This window comes from Ambystoma mexicanum, chromosome 1p, assembly GCF_040938575.1.
Source record: "Ambystoma mexicanum isolate Mex_15411 chromosome 1p, UKY_AmexF1_1, whole genome shotgun sequence".
NCBI lineage: Eukaryota > Metazoa > Chordata > Amphibia > Caudata > Ambystomatidae > Ambystoma > Ambystoma mexicanum.
In genome coordinates, this window is record NC_090921.1 from 993,282,898 (window position 1) to 993,299,054 (window position 16,157).

Below are 16,157 nucleotides of genomic sequence, written 5' to 3' on the forward strand. Positions count from 1 at the left end.
ACCTCAAACAAGCTATGTACCGTAGCGTCCTTAAATGCAGCGGCAGATGTCTTGTCCTGACAGCATCCAGCAGGAGCTGACTGCAGCCGCCGTAATCTTGCTCTTGTCAAAGGTGTTGTGGGACTCAAGGTGTGTAGTGAAAGCGTAGTCTCCATTCTACCGCTCTCTTCGCCCACGCCGAACACAAGGAACACTCCCTCACACTCTGATGCTCCGCGTGAGCAGGGAGTTCTTAAATGTTTCACTCCTCTTCCCAATGGAGATAGAGGTACTCAAACCTCAGCAAAGCAATCCAGCAGGGGTTGGAACACAAGGAACACTCCGATGGTCACTGTGAATCTCTAACCCCCTACAGCTCATATTGACCCCTCTTGAGATAAGCCTGGCTGATCAACACGCTACCAAAACTGTGTAGTACAAGCTTATACCAAAGGTTGGGTTTCCTATACCTGTAGTCAGTTGTGTGTAGTGCACACAAAGGGTACTGCAAACAAACTTTGCCTAACAGTCCCAATCCACAAACTGGTTTCAGCGTGTCTGAATTCTATGCATGAGCTGTGCCCGATTGGACCACTTCTAGGGTGCGAGACAGATCTTCGGCTAGTGGGAATTTCGGTTCTTACCTGCTTTTTGAATGAGAACTTCAGCGATCCTGGAAGAAACCTGAATGAGTATCCTGTCCAGCCTCAAGATGTGTAAGGAGACAGTGGACCCATTGAAAGAAGGCCTGGTGACCAACTTTAGCTGCTGTCCTGGAACAATGCTATCTTGTAGGTCATCTTCAACAGTCTTGCGAAGGACCTGCAAACCTTTGAGTGGAGGGATCATCCATTCTCAATGTCAGCTCGAAGTCCTGCAAAGAAAAGTCCTTCGAAGTGCCCCTGGACCGCCCACTGGCTGCCCAGCTCAGTTTGGGATACTGTGCTGCAGACGCCGCTGTTCAGTGTTGATGCCTGGAATTTTGGAGAACAGCTACAAGACTCATCTCTGCCACATTGCGTGGTTCCAGCATCAAGGAGACCCGAGATGCAAGGTGAAGACCGACCAAGGCAAGTGTCCCCATGCGTCACCGTGCATCGGTGGCAGTTGTCCAAAACAGCTTTCCTGCATCCAGTCCTGTGCTGTGCTGGAAGGGGCCCTTCATAAAGTTATTCTGTATTCTCCAACCTTAAAACCATACACCAGCATTTGTCGCAGACGGAGCAGTGCTTGAACCTGCCAACCCTGGGCATCAAGGACTGTAGCTGAAGGTGGAACAAGAGACCTTAGACCCTTTTGTGAAGATCTGCCAAGTACCAAGTAGAATCGGAATATGGTAGAGGGAGAGTTAACAGTATTTACCAAAACCCTCAACTCCCTTTAAAAAAAAGTTTTTAAACCCTTGTTATAGTTTGGCTTTGCTATTGCTTTTTCACACAAGCATTCTGAAAGATGGGGACACTTATAAGCTAGAATTAATGGTCCTCTACTGCTTGGAACTCTTCGTTGGACCCCAGAAGCCCTGCACTAATTTTTTCATTGTCTTACAAAAATGAGAAGCTTTGGTGAACTTTTGGGCACAAGCCCACATAAATTCACATCTGAGCGATGGATTTTTAAAGTTAGTATTGTACCTTTGTGGACATTAACTGCTACATACCAATACTAACATTCCTTTGCCGGGGTTGGTTATGTATTATGACCTACTACAGTGATTTTATATATACACACCTTTGGTCTTGTGTGATATTACATGCTCGTAGTCATTTTTCACTGTGTTATATGGCCATAATTAAATATTTTCATAACAGATTGTCTAAGTGTGTTCCTTGACTTCACTGTATGCACTCATTGATGACCCCCTTAAAGGCTCACCACCTCTTGAAACAGCCTTGGCCACACCACATGCTACCTTGAACTGGTTTGGCTACAGTTCCCAGAGTTGTCCCCATCACTAAACTAGGAAGGCCACCTATACATCTGTCACCCAGGCCAGAGTTTTAAAAAAAATCAATCCCAACAACTGTCAATACCTGTTCACCTGTTAACAGACTAAAGTGACCTTTCAAAAACCTAGTTCACCATTCATGTTTGTATACATGCAGAAAGATCCAACTTGCAGCTAAATTACGTGTCGGCCACTACTTTCTACTTTGAAGTGGCAAGCTACTTCCAAACCGACCACTAAATGATGGAATATGCATAGTATATCAATCTAAACAATCACACGCCTCCGACATATATGCATTATGCTTTCAATGCAATCTCCATCCCATGTAGGGTACTACCATAGTCTTGCTCCAAGTTTGAAACCGGCTGCATTTTGCTCCAAGTTTGTGACCAACAGTCTTCAATGACCATTGAGATCTTGCGGCTGGGTCATGCCCTACAGAGGCAATGCTCCTACGTTGTGGTGTTGCTCATGGATTGTCCTCTGCAGTGAAATTCCGGTTGGTAGCATGTAGTGGTCTTGGTCCAGGGTTGCTGGAGATCATTTCCTGTGTTTGCTCCAGAGCATCGTTTCTGCTTGTGGCGTCTGCCCTTTGTGATGGTCTTTCCAGAAACCCCAAAAACTCATTTAACTAATGATCAATAATGGTCTAGTGCTTAGAGAAAACGGTCTGGTTTATAATAAGAGACATTTACAACCATTCAAACATAGGCATAATACAAGCAAGTCCTTGTAATGTTTAGCAGTTAATTCCTCCCATGACATTGTATTATCCCAGGCCTGACATGATTTCACTTTTCATTATGTTCATGAAATGTTGCCAAGGATTTACAGTGCACACGGAACACAGATGGACAATCCTACCTCACTCCTCAGCTTGTTGCCAGTTTGCTTCCGCATTCTCCTTACAATCTAATATTGACTGTAGTACATTTGGCAGCCAGGCAAGTCAGTCCCCCAAATTATTCCTAAGTTTGGAGTAAGTAATTGCAAATCCCAACAAGTTATCCTCCATGCTACGAGGATCCATTTAAGCGGGATGCTCTCTGATCCCAGAACTAAATGTCTCAGTGGGGGAGTAGCCTCGATTTTCCCAGATTGGATCCCGCTTCCATCATTCCAATGCAGCACTACTCCTCCTTGGAATGCCTGGTGTGCCGGCCCTCTCTTGGCCTCTCTCACGGTAACCACTATCTACAAGCCACCTGGCCAGGTCGCCCTCGAGTGGACTGATCTCTCCTCCTTGCTCCCTGCCTCAACCTCTCCTCAGAGACTTAATCTACCTGGATCCTACCAGCCCTTCTTCAGGACTCTTTTGCACCTATGCGATTCGTTCTATCCCGACTTCCTCTGCAGGGCACACCCTGGATGTGCTGATCTCCTCAGACCTCCACTTCCAACCCTCTCGCCACTCCTCTTGGGAGTGATCTAACCCTCCAGATGACCACCCTCCCTTCCTCCACTTCCTCCTCCTCCACCACCACCACTACTACTACTACCCCGTCTGAGGCCATCTCTCCTCCTTTCCCCATGTTCACCCCTGACAATGTTTCTAGACCAGTCCGATCTATGAGTCTTGTCAAAGCAGGTTCTCCAATGCTCACCCAGACCCATCAAGGACCACATCAACACCCTTGATCCAGCCTTGGCCGATTTCTATAATCACTCCTTTGCCACTGGAACTTCCGTCCAGCCGCCTTAAGCACCCCCTTCTAAAGAAGCCCTCTGACGATCCTTCCTCTCCGACTATCGCCCGATCTCCATCACTCCTTTCCTGGGCAAACTCTTGGAAAAGCTGGCCATTTCCCTGCTTAATCCACATACTGAATCTGTTGGTTGCCTCCATGACCACCAATCTGGTGTCAGAGCTGCTAGAAGTACTTCCTCTCCAATCTGGACTCAAATCTCCCTTCTGTCCTCATTCTCTTCAATCTAGCCTCTGCTTTTGACACAGTCAACCATGCCATCCTACTCAATTGCCTGCACAACAACCTTGGTATTACTGATCAGGCCCTGGCCAGGTTGACCTTTCTCGCTGACCAAACCTGTCCTGTCCAACTATGGTCCTTCCTCTTCTATTTCACTCCACTTGTGGTATGAACGAGTCCAACCTCTTCCCCCTGGCTCTTCAACCACTACGGCACACCTTGCCCACTGCATCCCTACTTTCTGTTCCAATCTACAATGTTAAGCGGATGAGACTCTGCTCCTTCAGGCTCCCCTCAGCCACCTCTGCTTCTCTCATACCAGACCACCTGGCCGCAATTCTGGAATGGTGTACAGCTAATGATCTCTGCCTTAATGCCAGTAATACAGCAATCCTACTCATTGGGACACCCGCTCCCTGATTTGCCAACTCTCACTGGACGCCCACTCTGGGCCCTCTTCCTGCTCCTTCCTGTGAGCCCAAGAACCTTGGTGTCATCTTAGCCTCCACCCTCTCCTCACATCTCCGACGTCTCCAAGAAGTAAAACTAAGCTGCACCTCCACAGGAGGTATTCTTCCTTTTCTCACTTCCTCCAGAAGCTGTCTCTAGAGCTCTGGTCATCTCTAGGCTGGACTATTGGCAACAGCCTCTTTCTAAATTCCTGCTGCTATTCTTCGACCTTTACAAATTATTCAGACCAGGATTGTGAGACTTGTCCTCGGCCTCAAGTCCAGGGATCATACATCTCCAGCTCTGGAATATCTTCACTGGCTCCCTGTGGCTGCAAGGATCAAGTTCAAGACCCTCTGCATCATCCACGGGCCTGGGACCGCTCTACCTCCAACATTCACTTCCAAAATATCTTCCCTCAAGCTCTCCACTCATCCAACTCGGAGGGCAGATCCCTCTCCTCGGCTGAAGCCTCCCTCTGGAAAAGCATCCCTGCCCCACTCAAACTTGAGCAGAATCACCTCCGGTTCCAGAAGCAACTCAAGACCTTCTTTGCTTCTGCTTTCTGTTCCTCTGTCCTGCTGATGCAACCGACTGCTCTGCGCACTGGTCACCCTCTGAACTCTGGCCTAGGCTCTGGCATGTCCAGTTGCCCTGCCTCGGGGCTCCCTAGCAATTAACGGTCTGTACCTGCAAGCCCAAAGTCCCTTCTCTCTGCACTTGTGAGTTAACTCTTAAATACCCTACCAGGCCCGTCTCCCCTTCCCTGCACGTGATCTGAATGACGAGGCCTACTAAGAGTTATTTTGTCCTCCCTTAGTTTCTCCCTCCTTATCATGCCGCGACTAGAAACACTTGTGTACTGGTGCATTATAACTGCCATACGAGGCGTATCACACAGCCACCCACTACTTAAAACCCAAGATTATTACTCAAACTCTTCATGAAAACTTCCTTACTATACCAGTCAAAAGAACTCATTCATAACTCAGCAAATTGTGGGAACATGCAGTTGAACTTACACAAACAATAACCCTGCCTACCCTCTTCCCATCAAACCATCAACATCACCTGTGGGATAATGCCAAATCCCAGGCTAGACACAAAAACAAGGTTAGTGATTATTTTTGCAGTGAAAGCTTTCCATTGTAATTACATTGGACTGTCAATCAATTGAAAGTTACTCACCGTAGTGACTAACATTAGTCCCCTTTCCTCGATGCTGCATGGGCGTCCCTTCCAAGGGACAAGAGACGGCACCTTTTTCACCAGAAAAAACCTTCCCCTTTAAATTTAGAGGCACGCAGGGGTGTGGCCCTGGGAGCATGTGCTGCCTTGACTCCGCCCTCTGGCACCACAACTCAGTCCCATTGACACGTAGACAATAGATTTAACATTGCCTATTGACACGAGTATTATTAGGGGGGTGGGAAGTATGAGGAAAGAGGACCAAGAGTACATTAGTCACTATGGGGAATAACTTATTACTCTTACGTCCCGTCCTTTCCTCCATACTGCATGGCCAATTACAACTGAATGTAGCCCCAAGGTGGAGAGGAGACCCTCCTTAAACAAATTGGTTCCTGAGCACCGCCTGTACGAAAGCCGCATCAGATCTAGAGCCGGCATCCAAACCGTAATGCTTTCAGAAAGCCGAGGGAGTGGCCCAAGTGGCCGCCCTGCTTATGACTTGCCAAGGGACATGGCACTGGAATGCGATGGCTGTTGCCTTTGCCCTGACTGCGTGGGCGTGCATGTTAGCAGGAAGCAGCTTGTGCTAGCCCTCGTATGCTTCTTTGATGGCCGAGACCATCCAGCGGGATATGGAGGCCTGATCGCTGTTCTTGCACCTCCGAAAGTGACAGTGTCTGATCTGCGAAAGGCCTTGGTCCCATCAAGGTGGCATTTCAGGGCATACCTGACACCCAGGCAGTGCAGAACTCTGCCTGGTCCTTCGTCCTTCCTACGTTTTTTGTCGATCCCATTTCCTCATTCAAATGGAAAGCAGCCGGCACCTTAGGCAGAAATGCTGGGTGCATCTGCAGGACTACTTTGTCCTTGTGAAAGGTAGTATATGGTTTTAAGGCAACCAGCACCTGGATTTCGCCGACTCTGCGAGCCGAGGTGAGGCCGACTAGTAAGGCCATCTTAATGGTGACCAGCCTGATGTCTGGACGCCATTGGCGCCAACGGTTTGTACGACAGGGCGCCCAAGACTAAGTTCAGGTCCCACGCAGGGTGTGGCTTCCTGATGGGCAGGTAGAGCCTTGCGAGCCCCATCAAATGTTTCTTGACAATCGGATTGGAGGAGAAGACCCCCTCCTCAGAGTTTCTGTAAGACCTGATGGCTACACAGTAAGTGCGGCAGGTGTCCACCTGCACGCCCAAGTGGGCGAGGTGCGCCGAGAAGGAGAGCATGTCGTCCAAAGTACATGCCAGGGGGTCAATTTCCTTGGAGTCTGCCCAGTAGCAGAACCTGGACCATTGACTTTTATATTGGGCCCTGGTAGCTTTGCTCCTTGTGCCCTGTATGCTTCCCAGATTAGCCTGTGAAAGGCTGAGGGGCCTTAGAGTTACCTGCTCAGGAACCACGCTGTGTGGGCTAGTTTCTGTGGAGCAGGGTGGATGACCCTGCCCCCTCCACCCCCTGCGGTGCCAAAAGATGTGCTGGGCCATCGGAAGGTGAATCAGTGGCATCTCCGAAAACCATGGCCTGGCTGGCCATCATGGAGCTATTAAAATGTCAGAGCTGGCGAGACTCCTTGATCTTGCAAATCAATTAATCAGTAGAGTGGGCAGAAAGGTGTATGCCGTCATACCGTTCCACTGAATCCGAAATGCGTCGCCCAGGGAGCCGTGGCCCGGTCCCTGCCAGGTGGTGAACTGAGGGCACTTCTTGTTGTGCCAGGTGGCAAAGAGATCCACTTGGGGAGATGCAATCTGTTGAAGATTTCCTGAATAACTAGGTCGTTTAGCTGCCACTCGTAATTGTCCGCTCCCAACCTGCTGAGCCTGTCGGCCTCCAGGTTGGATTTCCCCTGAAGGTGGACTGCCGGGAGGTAGAGGTTGTTTTCCAGGGCCCACATACTGATTGCCAGTCTGCACAGTGGAAGGGGGGGGGGGGGAAATCTGGTGCCACCCTGCTTGTCGACATAGTACATTCTGGTCGAGCCGTCTGGATGAAGACAACGTTGCCCCTGAGAAGTGGAAGGAATGCTCCGAGTGCTAGCCAGAAGGCGTTCAGCACCAATTGATGTGGTACTCCTGCACCCGTCGAGTCCAGGTGCCATGGACCAAGAGATTGTCCAGGGTGGCTCCCCAGCCCTCGAGCAAGGAGTCCGTGGTGATGGTGACCTGTAGGGTGGGAGGACTGCCCATCCGTAGGTTGGAGTCCCTGGACCACCATATGAGGTCAGGGCGTAGAGATGGAGGAACGTTCATCGCGGATTGAGCACCCCGCTCCTGGTTCCATGAAGCTGCAAAGTGCAGCTGTATCCTCCTCATCCTCAGTCTTGTGTGTGGGACAGCTAATAGGACCACCGCCGAGAGACCCAGGAGATGCTGGTACCACCAGATCTGAGGGATCGGCTGGTGGACCGGAAGCAGCAGCTGCGCCGGGGCCAGGGGCGCTGGCAGAGGAGCCTGAGGTGCTGGAAGCATTGGAGGGAGCACCTCCCTGATGGCATCCCCGAGGATAACCCCCATCCGAGGGTCCTTCATGAGCCCGAGGAACCTCTCAAAGAACCTGCCTTCACAGGCCGGAAAAACAGTAGGGGATATAGACTGAGTAGCGGGAGGCTGCTGCAGCCGCTGCATACCCTGCCCATACGGATGCAGCGGGAACCTGCCCAGCGCAAATGAAGGATAGGCTGTAGGCCACGTACCTGGTTGAGGCCAGTCCTACCTCGACACTCGTTGCTCGCCGAACTCCTGCAATGACGCCAGATGGGTTTTGATGTCTGGCACGGCGACCATTTTGTCGAGCTGCCTGGCACATGCCTGCATCGTGTTGCTCAGCTCGCTGGGCCCAGCCTCGAGGACTTGTGGATCGCGAGGCCTACCCTGCTCCTCAAGCCTAGGCACGGTAGGTGCCACACCCTCAGCCTGGAAGAACTGCGTTTAGGCGCCTCTTCGGACGTATCGCCAGTACTAGGGCGTGGCCCCTCGGACATAATGCTGGTGCAAGGGGGGAACCCCTCCGGTGAAAACCCAGTACAAGAACCTTCCGGTCCCTCAACACTGTCACCGGGAGGATCTGTAGGCCGGTAGCTGGAGCAGCCTCGGTGCACGTGCTGATGCGAGAACCTGAGCGGTCCTTCCCACACGAGCGAGTCCTTGGGAAGTAGTCTCCCTTGCGGGGTGCGATGGAAAACAGGGGGCCCTACCTTGGGCCTGGATCGGTGTTTCACAAAGTCCTTGAGGTCCTCAGGAGGCAACTTCTGGAAGAGCTCCCTCCACCTGGCCTGTCTGTTCTTCAGAGACCTCGATGGCAGGGCATTGTACGCTGTACAAGCTTGCCAGCCATGGTCAGGGCCAAGGCAATGCAGGCAGAGGGGGTGGGGGTCTGAAGTTGGAAAGAGCCCATCGCAGGATGGACACCTGCTAAACCCTGTGGAAGTCGACATGCGCCGGGAAGGCCGAGTACCTGAATGATAAAAAGACAAAAAGAAGTATCAGCGCGTGGAATTACATGGCCAAAGCCAGGAGCGCTGGTGAATTCAGCCCGTTCCCGTCGACGTGGAAAAGGGGACTGAGGTTTGGTGCCGTAGGGCGGAGTCAGGGCAGCACATGCTCACAGGGCCGCACCCCTCGAAATTTAATGGGGAAGGTTTTTTCCCTGGTGGAAGGATGGGATGCAAGAGTATGGATGGTCTCCAAAGCAGAAACATTTGGTACGACAGTCGCATGCAAAATAAACCACCACCCAGTGAGTTTAAAAGTCCAGCAGGGAGACCTGCAGAGGAAAAGGAAATGTGCATGGCACTTTAGGGGGACCGACCAGGGGTCTTTTAAATGGCTACATCACCAAAAAGGCCCTGGATTGGAACTCACTGGGGGAATGAGTGGCTGTTCAAGCAAAAGGGCAAGCAAACATGTCAAGGGACTAGGACAGGAACGGATGTACATGATTATTTCGAATATGAACCTTTCAAAGTCAAATGTTTTGGATTCCAAATGTTTGTATAAAAAATAAAAAAAAGCCACCCCACAGCCAAAATGCCTTTATAAACCCTGCTGCCACCACACCACTTACCTTTTGGCAGCACACTTCACTGTGTGCCACCAAGTCCCTGCAGCGCCAGTTCCCTTCACATCTGGATGGGAACTGAAGCTGCTGGGTCCATTTCTTCACTACCTCCAAGCCCCTAAAATAAATGGCTGTTTTCGATGTGGGAGACATCCCTGCAAACCCCCATCCCTTGTTCGCTATAATGAAAACCGAATGGTTTAAATATTTAGCATTTTCACCTGTATGTAATTTTGGTACAGCCAAAATCATAATTTTAACCATTTTTTTTTTAAACTATATTTTTGTGCAATACCGACAGGAACACATTAGATGTGGCTAGAAAGGTAAACCTAGAGCTGGGCAAGAGACCGTAAATGCCCAGAAAGAAGGGCTGTCTGGAAGGAAAACTCAGCATAGTGCATTGCAGTAAAGTTTGTAAATTTCAATAGAAAAGGAGGGAATTAATTTTGTTGAAATTTTGTCCAACACCTTATGAGGTGCCTGTACCATAATAGAATGAATGTTTTGTAGACCAAATGATTTAGCCAAGTACTTTTCAATCCCCAGGCTAGGACGTAATTATCGGAATATATGGCCCCAGCGTAAACTGGGCAAGTCATTCAAATGGAGTTAAGCAACTCTGAGGTGGCCCATAACTTTGAAAAGAAATCCTTGAATAGGCTATGCCTCCACGGTAGAAGCTTTTAGAGACTGGAGGACCAGAGACTTTAGCACTACACAAAAACAGTTCCAGAAAAACAATTGCAATGAACATGCAGGGAGGACCTGGATGCACAAAGCAGGATTAGAAGCAATATTTTACACTACACTGCAGCAAACAAGCACACTTTGGCGGCACAGACCATATTGAAATGTGCACAACGGCAATGCTTTCAGCTACCTTAAACAGCTAAAAAGATAATGTCTCCTTTTAACAAAACTGAATCAAAGTCAGATTGGCAAAAGTAACTTAACAGTGGCTACAACAAACCAGGTGACTTACCTTGAACAAAAACCATAACCCACTTCTTGCATGAAGTCTGCCAGGGAGCTCTCCATCATGGTTTTGGCAATCCCTCCAGAGTCAGGCAGGATCCTGTCCATTAGAACGTCCCGTTTTTCAGGGTAAAGGAGTGGTGCAAGCACCACAGGACACCGCTCTTGAGGAAAATCTAGAGTGAAAGGAGAGCCTTCAGGACACATGTAAAACAAATTGCACAAGTTGAAAGAATGGCAACTCTGCTTTTCTAAGTCCTTCAACACCTATTGAGCAACTAGGACGAATACAACCTAAAAATTAAAGTTACTCACCATAGTGCCATAGTGACTAGAGTACTTTTAGTCCATAGTCCTCTTTCCTCCATCCTTGTGGGCATCACTCAACTGGGCAAAGAATAGGGCTGCCTCTCCAAATTTAGCACAGCGCAGGAGCGCAACCTCTGGCATGGGAATGCTCATTGATAGTGCTGCCCTCCAGCCCCTCACCTCAGTCCACTTTGAACACATTTGACGCTTAAATACCTGGCTAAACTTTTTACATACTAGCCCCTGGCACACAAGCAGGGGAAGATGGGTGCTACATATGTCATCCTTGTGGGCGATTCCACTGAACAAAACCATAGGGTGGAACCAACAACGTGCCTCATATCTACAACAAAGCAAAAAGGTTCTTCAGAACCGCCTGGACGAACTCTGCATCGTGCCCTGGAGCTGGTGCCCAGGGAATAGTGCTTACAGGAGGACCGATTGGCCCAAGTAGCAACCTTGCTGAGGACATCCCAAGAAACAGGTCTCTGAAACGTGATGGCCGAGGCCTTAGCTGACTGCGTGGGCCTGAACCCCTCAGGAATTAGTTTGCCCATCGTCATATAAGCCTCCAAAATGGCCTGAATCATCCAACGGGCGTTGGAATGCTTAGGAGAATAAGAGCCAGGGAAGGAGCCCCCAAAAGTGGCAATGCCCTACTTCCTGCAGGATTTCTTCCGAGAGACGTAAAACCAGAGGACCCTCTTCAGGTCCAAGGAATGTAGGGCTCTCTGACTGTAGGTCCAGGAAGCACACTGCCAGGCAGATCTCTTGTTTCAAATAAAATGGAGAGCATCTTGGGCAAGAAGTTTGGGTGAGTGCACACAATGACCTTATCGTGGGGTAAGGGCTAGCACGAAGACAAAGCTTGCAGTTCACTGACCCTGTGAGCTACCAGTAGAACCGTCTTCAGCATTACCAGCTGGATGTCCACAGAGGCGATCGGCTCGAAGGGTTTGCACTGAAAAGCTGCCAGAACCACACTGAGGTCACGGACCGTATGCGGCCTATGAACCGGAAGAAAAAGACTATACAACCATGTGCGGTGGTCCTTAGCCATTGGGTTGGCCGCCGTAAACATGCTATGGGGAATTCTTTTAAGCCTGGATGGTCGCCAAATAAGTGCGGCAAGCATCCACCTGAACTCTTGATCAAGCCAAAACCTCATCCGGAGGACAGGTGACAGGAGCCAGACCCTTGTCACAAGCCCAATTTATTGTATTTGTTTGCTTGTTGGGCGCTTATACAATAAGACAATACTGTTTCAAAGCACCCAGAGGGCAGGGAGGGAGCAAGGGTGGAAAAAATAAAACATTAAAAACACAATATTTAAGGGGGCTAGAAGGGACGAACCCACTATGCCTTCTGAGTGTTCAGAATGTGGAAGTGCAGCAAGAAAGGAAGGGGGGTACGGGTAAGTCCTGGGGAGTCCCAGCTCATTGGTGAGCCACATGAAGTGCTAGGAATGTGGAGTGCTACACAGACTGGTGCCGCAGGAGGTGTACGTGCGAATCTCCAGGGCGGAGGGCGTGCAGATTCAAGTGCTGTGGATAGACAGGATTGGTGTGGGAGGTCAGGCCCCCGAGGATGTATAAGTGGCCAGGACACCCATTGCAGTAACTGTGGGATTAGCAGAGGAGAGAAAAGGGGAAGGAGGACGACAAGTGGAAAGTCTTAAGGAGCTTCCGGAATTTGAGAAGATCCTCCTGCTGCACCTTGTGCAGGGAGAGGCCATTCCATAGAAGAAGCCCGCGGAGGAAAGTTAACCACCGCCTACTCAGTTTGCCAAAATGTGTTTAAAAAACAGTTATTGCAAAGGAACGCAGTGGTTTAGATGCAGTCCCTGGGCTTAAGGCCAAGGATATGTCTTGCTACCCTATTCTGGATTAGCTGGAGGGGTCGCAGACTGGAAAGACTGTAGTTTCAGGAGGAGGCTATTGCACTAGTTAATCCAAAATAGGGCTAGGGTCACACTGAGCCTCTGAGGGAAAGTGAGAAAAGGTAAAATTCCTTTAAGGAATACCTGAAAAATTGGACTCCTTGGCAATGTCCTGAGTGAGGCAGGAAGGAGAGGGGAGTGGAAGAGAACTCCAAGGTTTCTGGCTTCAGTTAAAGGTGCCGAGGGGGAGCCCAAGGAGGAAGGCCGAGTGAAGGGAAGAAGGAATGAGCTGGGGTCCTGATGGGAAGGATCTCAGTTTTACAGGTGTTGGGGCAGTGATTGTTGGAGGTGCACCAGGACTGGGTGGCAGATAGGCAGTCAGAGATGGAGGGTGCAAGAGTGTCAGCAGCGAGTTTGAAGGGAGTAGTTTCTTACCTGCAACTCAATTTCTCCAGCGTTGGCATCTTTCATGAATTCACATGCTTAGAATATTCCCTGTCAGGCTGGGAACCCTCTGTATATTTATTAAGACATTTTCCATTGGAAAGAAATTGACACTTCTGTGTCCTATCTACGTGGTTTTGGGCCGCTTATGCATGACCCAATAGGACGCATGGTATAAATAATCACGCCCGTGGCTCCCTTCAGATTTTAACCCCCAAAGTAGTAGGGGCATATCAAGTTTGCATTCAGGGGAGGCCGGCGGGCACATGTGAATCCATGAAAGATACCAACGCTGGAGAAATTGAGTTACAGGTAAGAAACTACTCCCTTCTCCAGTATTGGATCTTTCATGGATTCACATGCTTAGAATAGATTATATAGCAGTCCTCCTAATCTGCAGGTATGCAATGCCAACCAATCAGAGCCGCACATGCAGTTAGCAATACAAAACACCAATCATGGTACATTGACAGTAACCCCAATCATGGTACATTGACAGGAGGATACACTCCTCTGTGGGGCTTACCTTACAGAAACAAGTGTCGCAGTACGACTGAGGTAAAACTTCAAAGCTCTTATGACATCCAATGTATGGAGCTTTTTCCGCTAAAGAGGCCACCGTGAAGAATGTTGCCAGCACAATTGAAGAATGCTTGTGGAATGTAGTTGGAATTTTAGGTATAAAATGAGGGTTGGTTGCCAATACCACTTTGTCCTTGAAAAAACGCAAGTATGGGGGGGATCAATTACCAATGCTTGCAGCTCCGAGAGTCTTCTTGCTGAAGTAATAGCCACTAAAAAAGCCATTTTCCACGACAAAAGCTTTAGGGATGACATAGGCTCAAAAGGAGCCTTCAATAGTCCCGACAGCACCAGATTGAGACTCCAATTAGGAGGGAACATTTTGGCTGGAGGAAAGGTCCGAAATAACCCTCTAAGGAAATGCTTAACCAGTCGATCGCTGAACAACGAGTTGAATGTCTTTTACGAGTAAATCTTGAGATGGCTGCCAAATGCACTTTTATGGAGGAGAAAGACAACCCTTTTTCCGGTAAGTGTAGCAAATATTGAAAAACTTGCTCTGAAGCAATGTTTAGGGGGTCCACCCCCAGTTGATCCCTGCACACCACACAATCTTTTCCACTTACATGCATATGAAGTATACGTGGCCGGAGCTCGGGCTGCCTCTAAAATTCGACGGCAATCCAAGGAAATGTTCAGGGCCCCAAACTCTGAGAAGTCAGAAGCCAAGCTGTCAGGCTGAGGGCACCCAGGTCGTGATGCCAAACTGCTCCCTTGTCTTGGGATAGAAGGTCCGGAATCTTCTGGAACCTCACTGGCTCCGTTATCGACAGCTGGAGCAGGTCCGAAAATCACGACTGTCACGCCCAGTAAGGAGCAACTAGAATCACACGACATGGATATTTGTGAACCCACTGGAGGGTCCGTCGAATGAGCGGAAACGGAGGGAATGCATACGCGAACCTGTCCGTCCACGGGAAGAATGCCTCCACCAGCGAGCCGGGTTGTGGCCATCTGCTCGCGTAATATCTGCACTTGTTCTCTCGGGTTGAGAAAAGATCCAGAGAAGGATGGCTCCGCTTCTTGATTACGCCAGTTGTTGATCGTTCAACTCCCACTCGTGCAGTTGATTCATCTCTCTGCTGAGAGAGTCTGCTTGTACATTGTTCACCCCTGGCAGATGGTAAGCCATTATGCTTATTTCCTGTTCGAGGGCCCAACGCCATATTTTCTGAGCTTCACTTGAAACGGACGCAATAATTGGCGAGAGGGTGGGGCACTCCCCACTAGTGGCACTCCTAGGACTAACGAGACCCCTGTCCTCGCACGTTAGAAAACTGGCAAGCATGATATTGGTACTGGCACATAGGAGAGTGGCCATGGCGTGGGGACATGGTACACCGCCCACACTAGCGAACTGGAGGAGAGACATCATATTGCCAAGAAACAAACAGAATTCATAAAGACACTACCCCACCACGCGAGACCCCCAGATATTTGGGGCCCGTACATCTCTCACCTCCTCTCCAGCACTGTGCCAACCGAGCCACCTGATCAGCCACCACAGACTTCACCTGAGTAAATCAAAAGCAATAGAAGCTTGTGTAATGGGACTGTCAGGGGAGGGGGGGGGCAGGCCGGGGGGGGGGGGGGGGGGGGGGGCAACGGCGGTATGTTAGTAGCCCACTGTTTGGGCTTGTTGGTACAATTGTTTTATTAAATGCAAAAATAAAGTTTTAAAAAAATGATAGGTGGTATGTATGGGTTAGGTAAAAGTATTGGTTAATTGTGGGCAGGGAAATTCATAATTGGTTGTTGTACTTAAACTTCCCTTTCACAGAGTGAGAGTTCCCCCAGGTCATCATGGAGAAAGTGAAGCTGCTCACCGATTGGTGGAGTGAAGGGCCTCAGGGTAGCACTAACATTCTAAACTGCCTTTCATTGTTCATTCCCTAGCAGGCAGGTCGTGCTTTTGTCAAGTTCCTGGTTTTAGGCCCAATTTGAAGATGAAGATTTGGCAGAGAGATCCTTGAAATCTGCTTTCCAGTTGATCAAGGACTACGTGGAACAAGCGATGTGGTTAATCTGGTGGGAGCGCAGCGTTTGTTTCAAGTGGAGAGAGGATACCTTTCCATCAAGTTTCTTATCTTCATTAGGTATTAGTGAGTTAGGTATATAGGTTACTGCAGAGAGTTAAATTCTTAAAGACATTGTTAAGTGTTCGTTTGCCGGAAATCAACTCTATTTACCAAGAAAGACATTCTGTAAAAATACACGTTGAATGAATACTGAGCCTGACATTTGAGCAGCATGCAAGGAATGCTTGCAAGCAGAAGTCATGCTGGCTTACAACAGTGTGGAAATGTATGGTCAGAAAACTGAACGAAAGAATACATTCTTACCTGCATGTTTTTAAAAGAGTCGGTGCAAGAGCAACATGGTTAATTGATACTTTAAGAACTCTGCTGC

At 49.2% G+C, this 16,157-nt stretch overlaps 1 protein-coding gene across 7 annotated transcripts in view; it reads right to left on the reverse strand.

The window, feature by feature from the left end:
• CNOT1 (CCR4-NOT transcription complex subunit 1) overlaps window positions 1–16,157 on the reverse strand; it is a 2,171,110-nt gene that overhangs the window by 1,693,168 nt on the left and 461,785 nt on the right. For all 7 annotated transcript variants that reach the window (XM_069654650.1, XM_069654658.1, XM_069654642.1 and 4 more), the window contains one exon: window positions 10,542–10,710. In XM_069654650.1, the coding sequence (XP_069510751.1) occupies window positions 10,542–10,710 (169 nt within the window). The remainder of the gene's footprint in view (window positions 1–10,541; window positions 10,711–16,157) is intronic.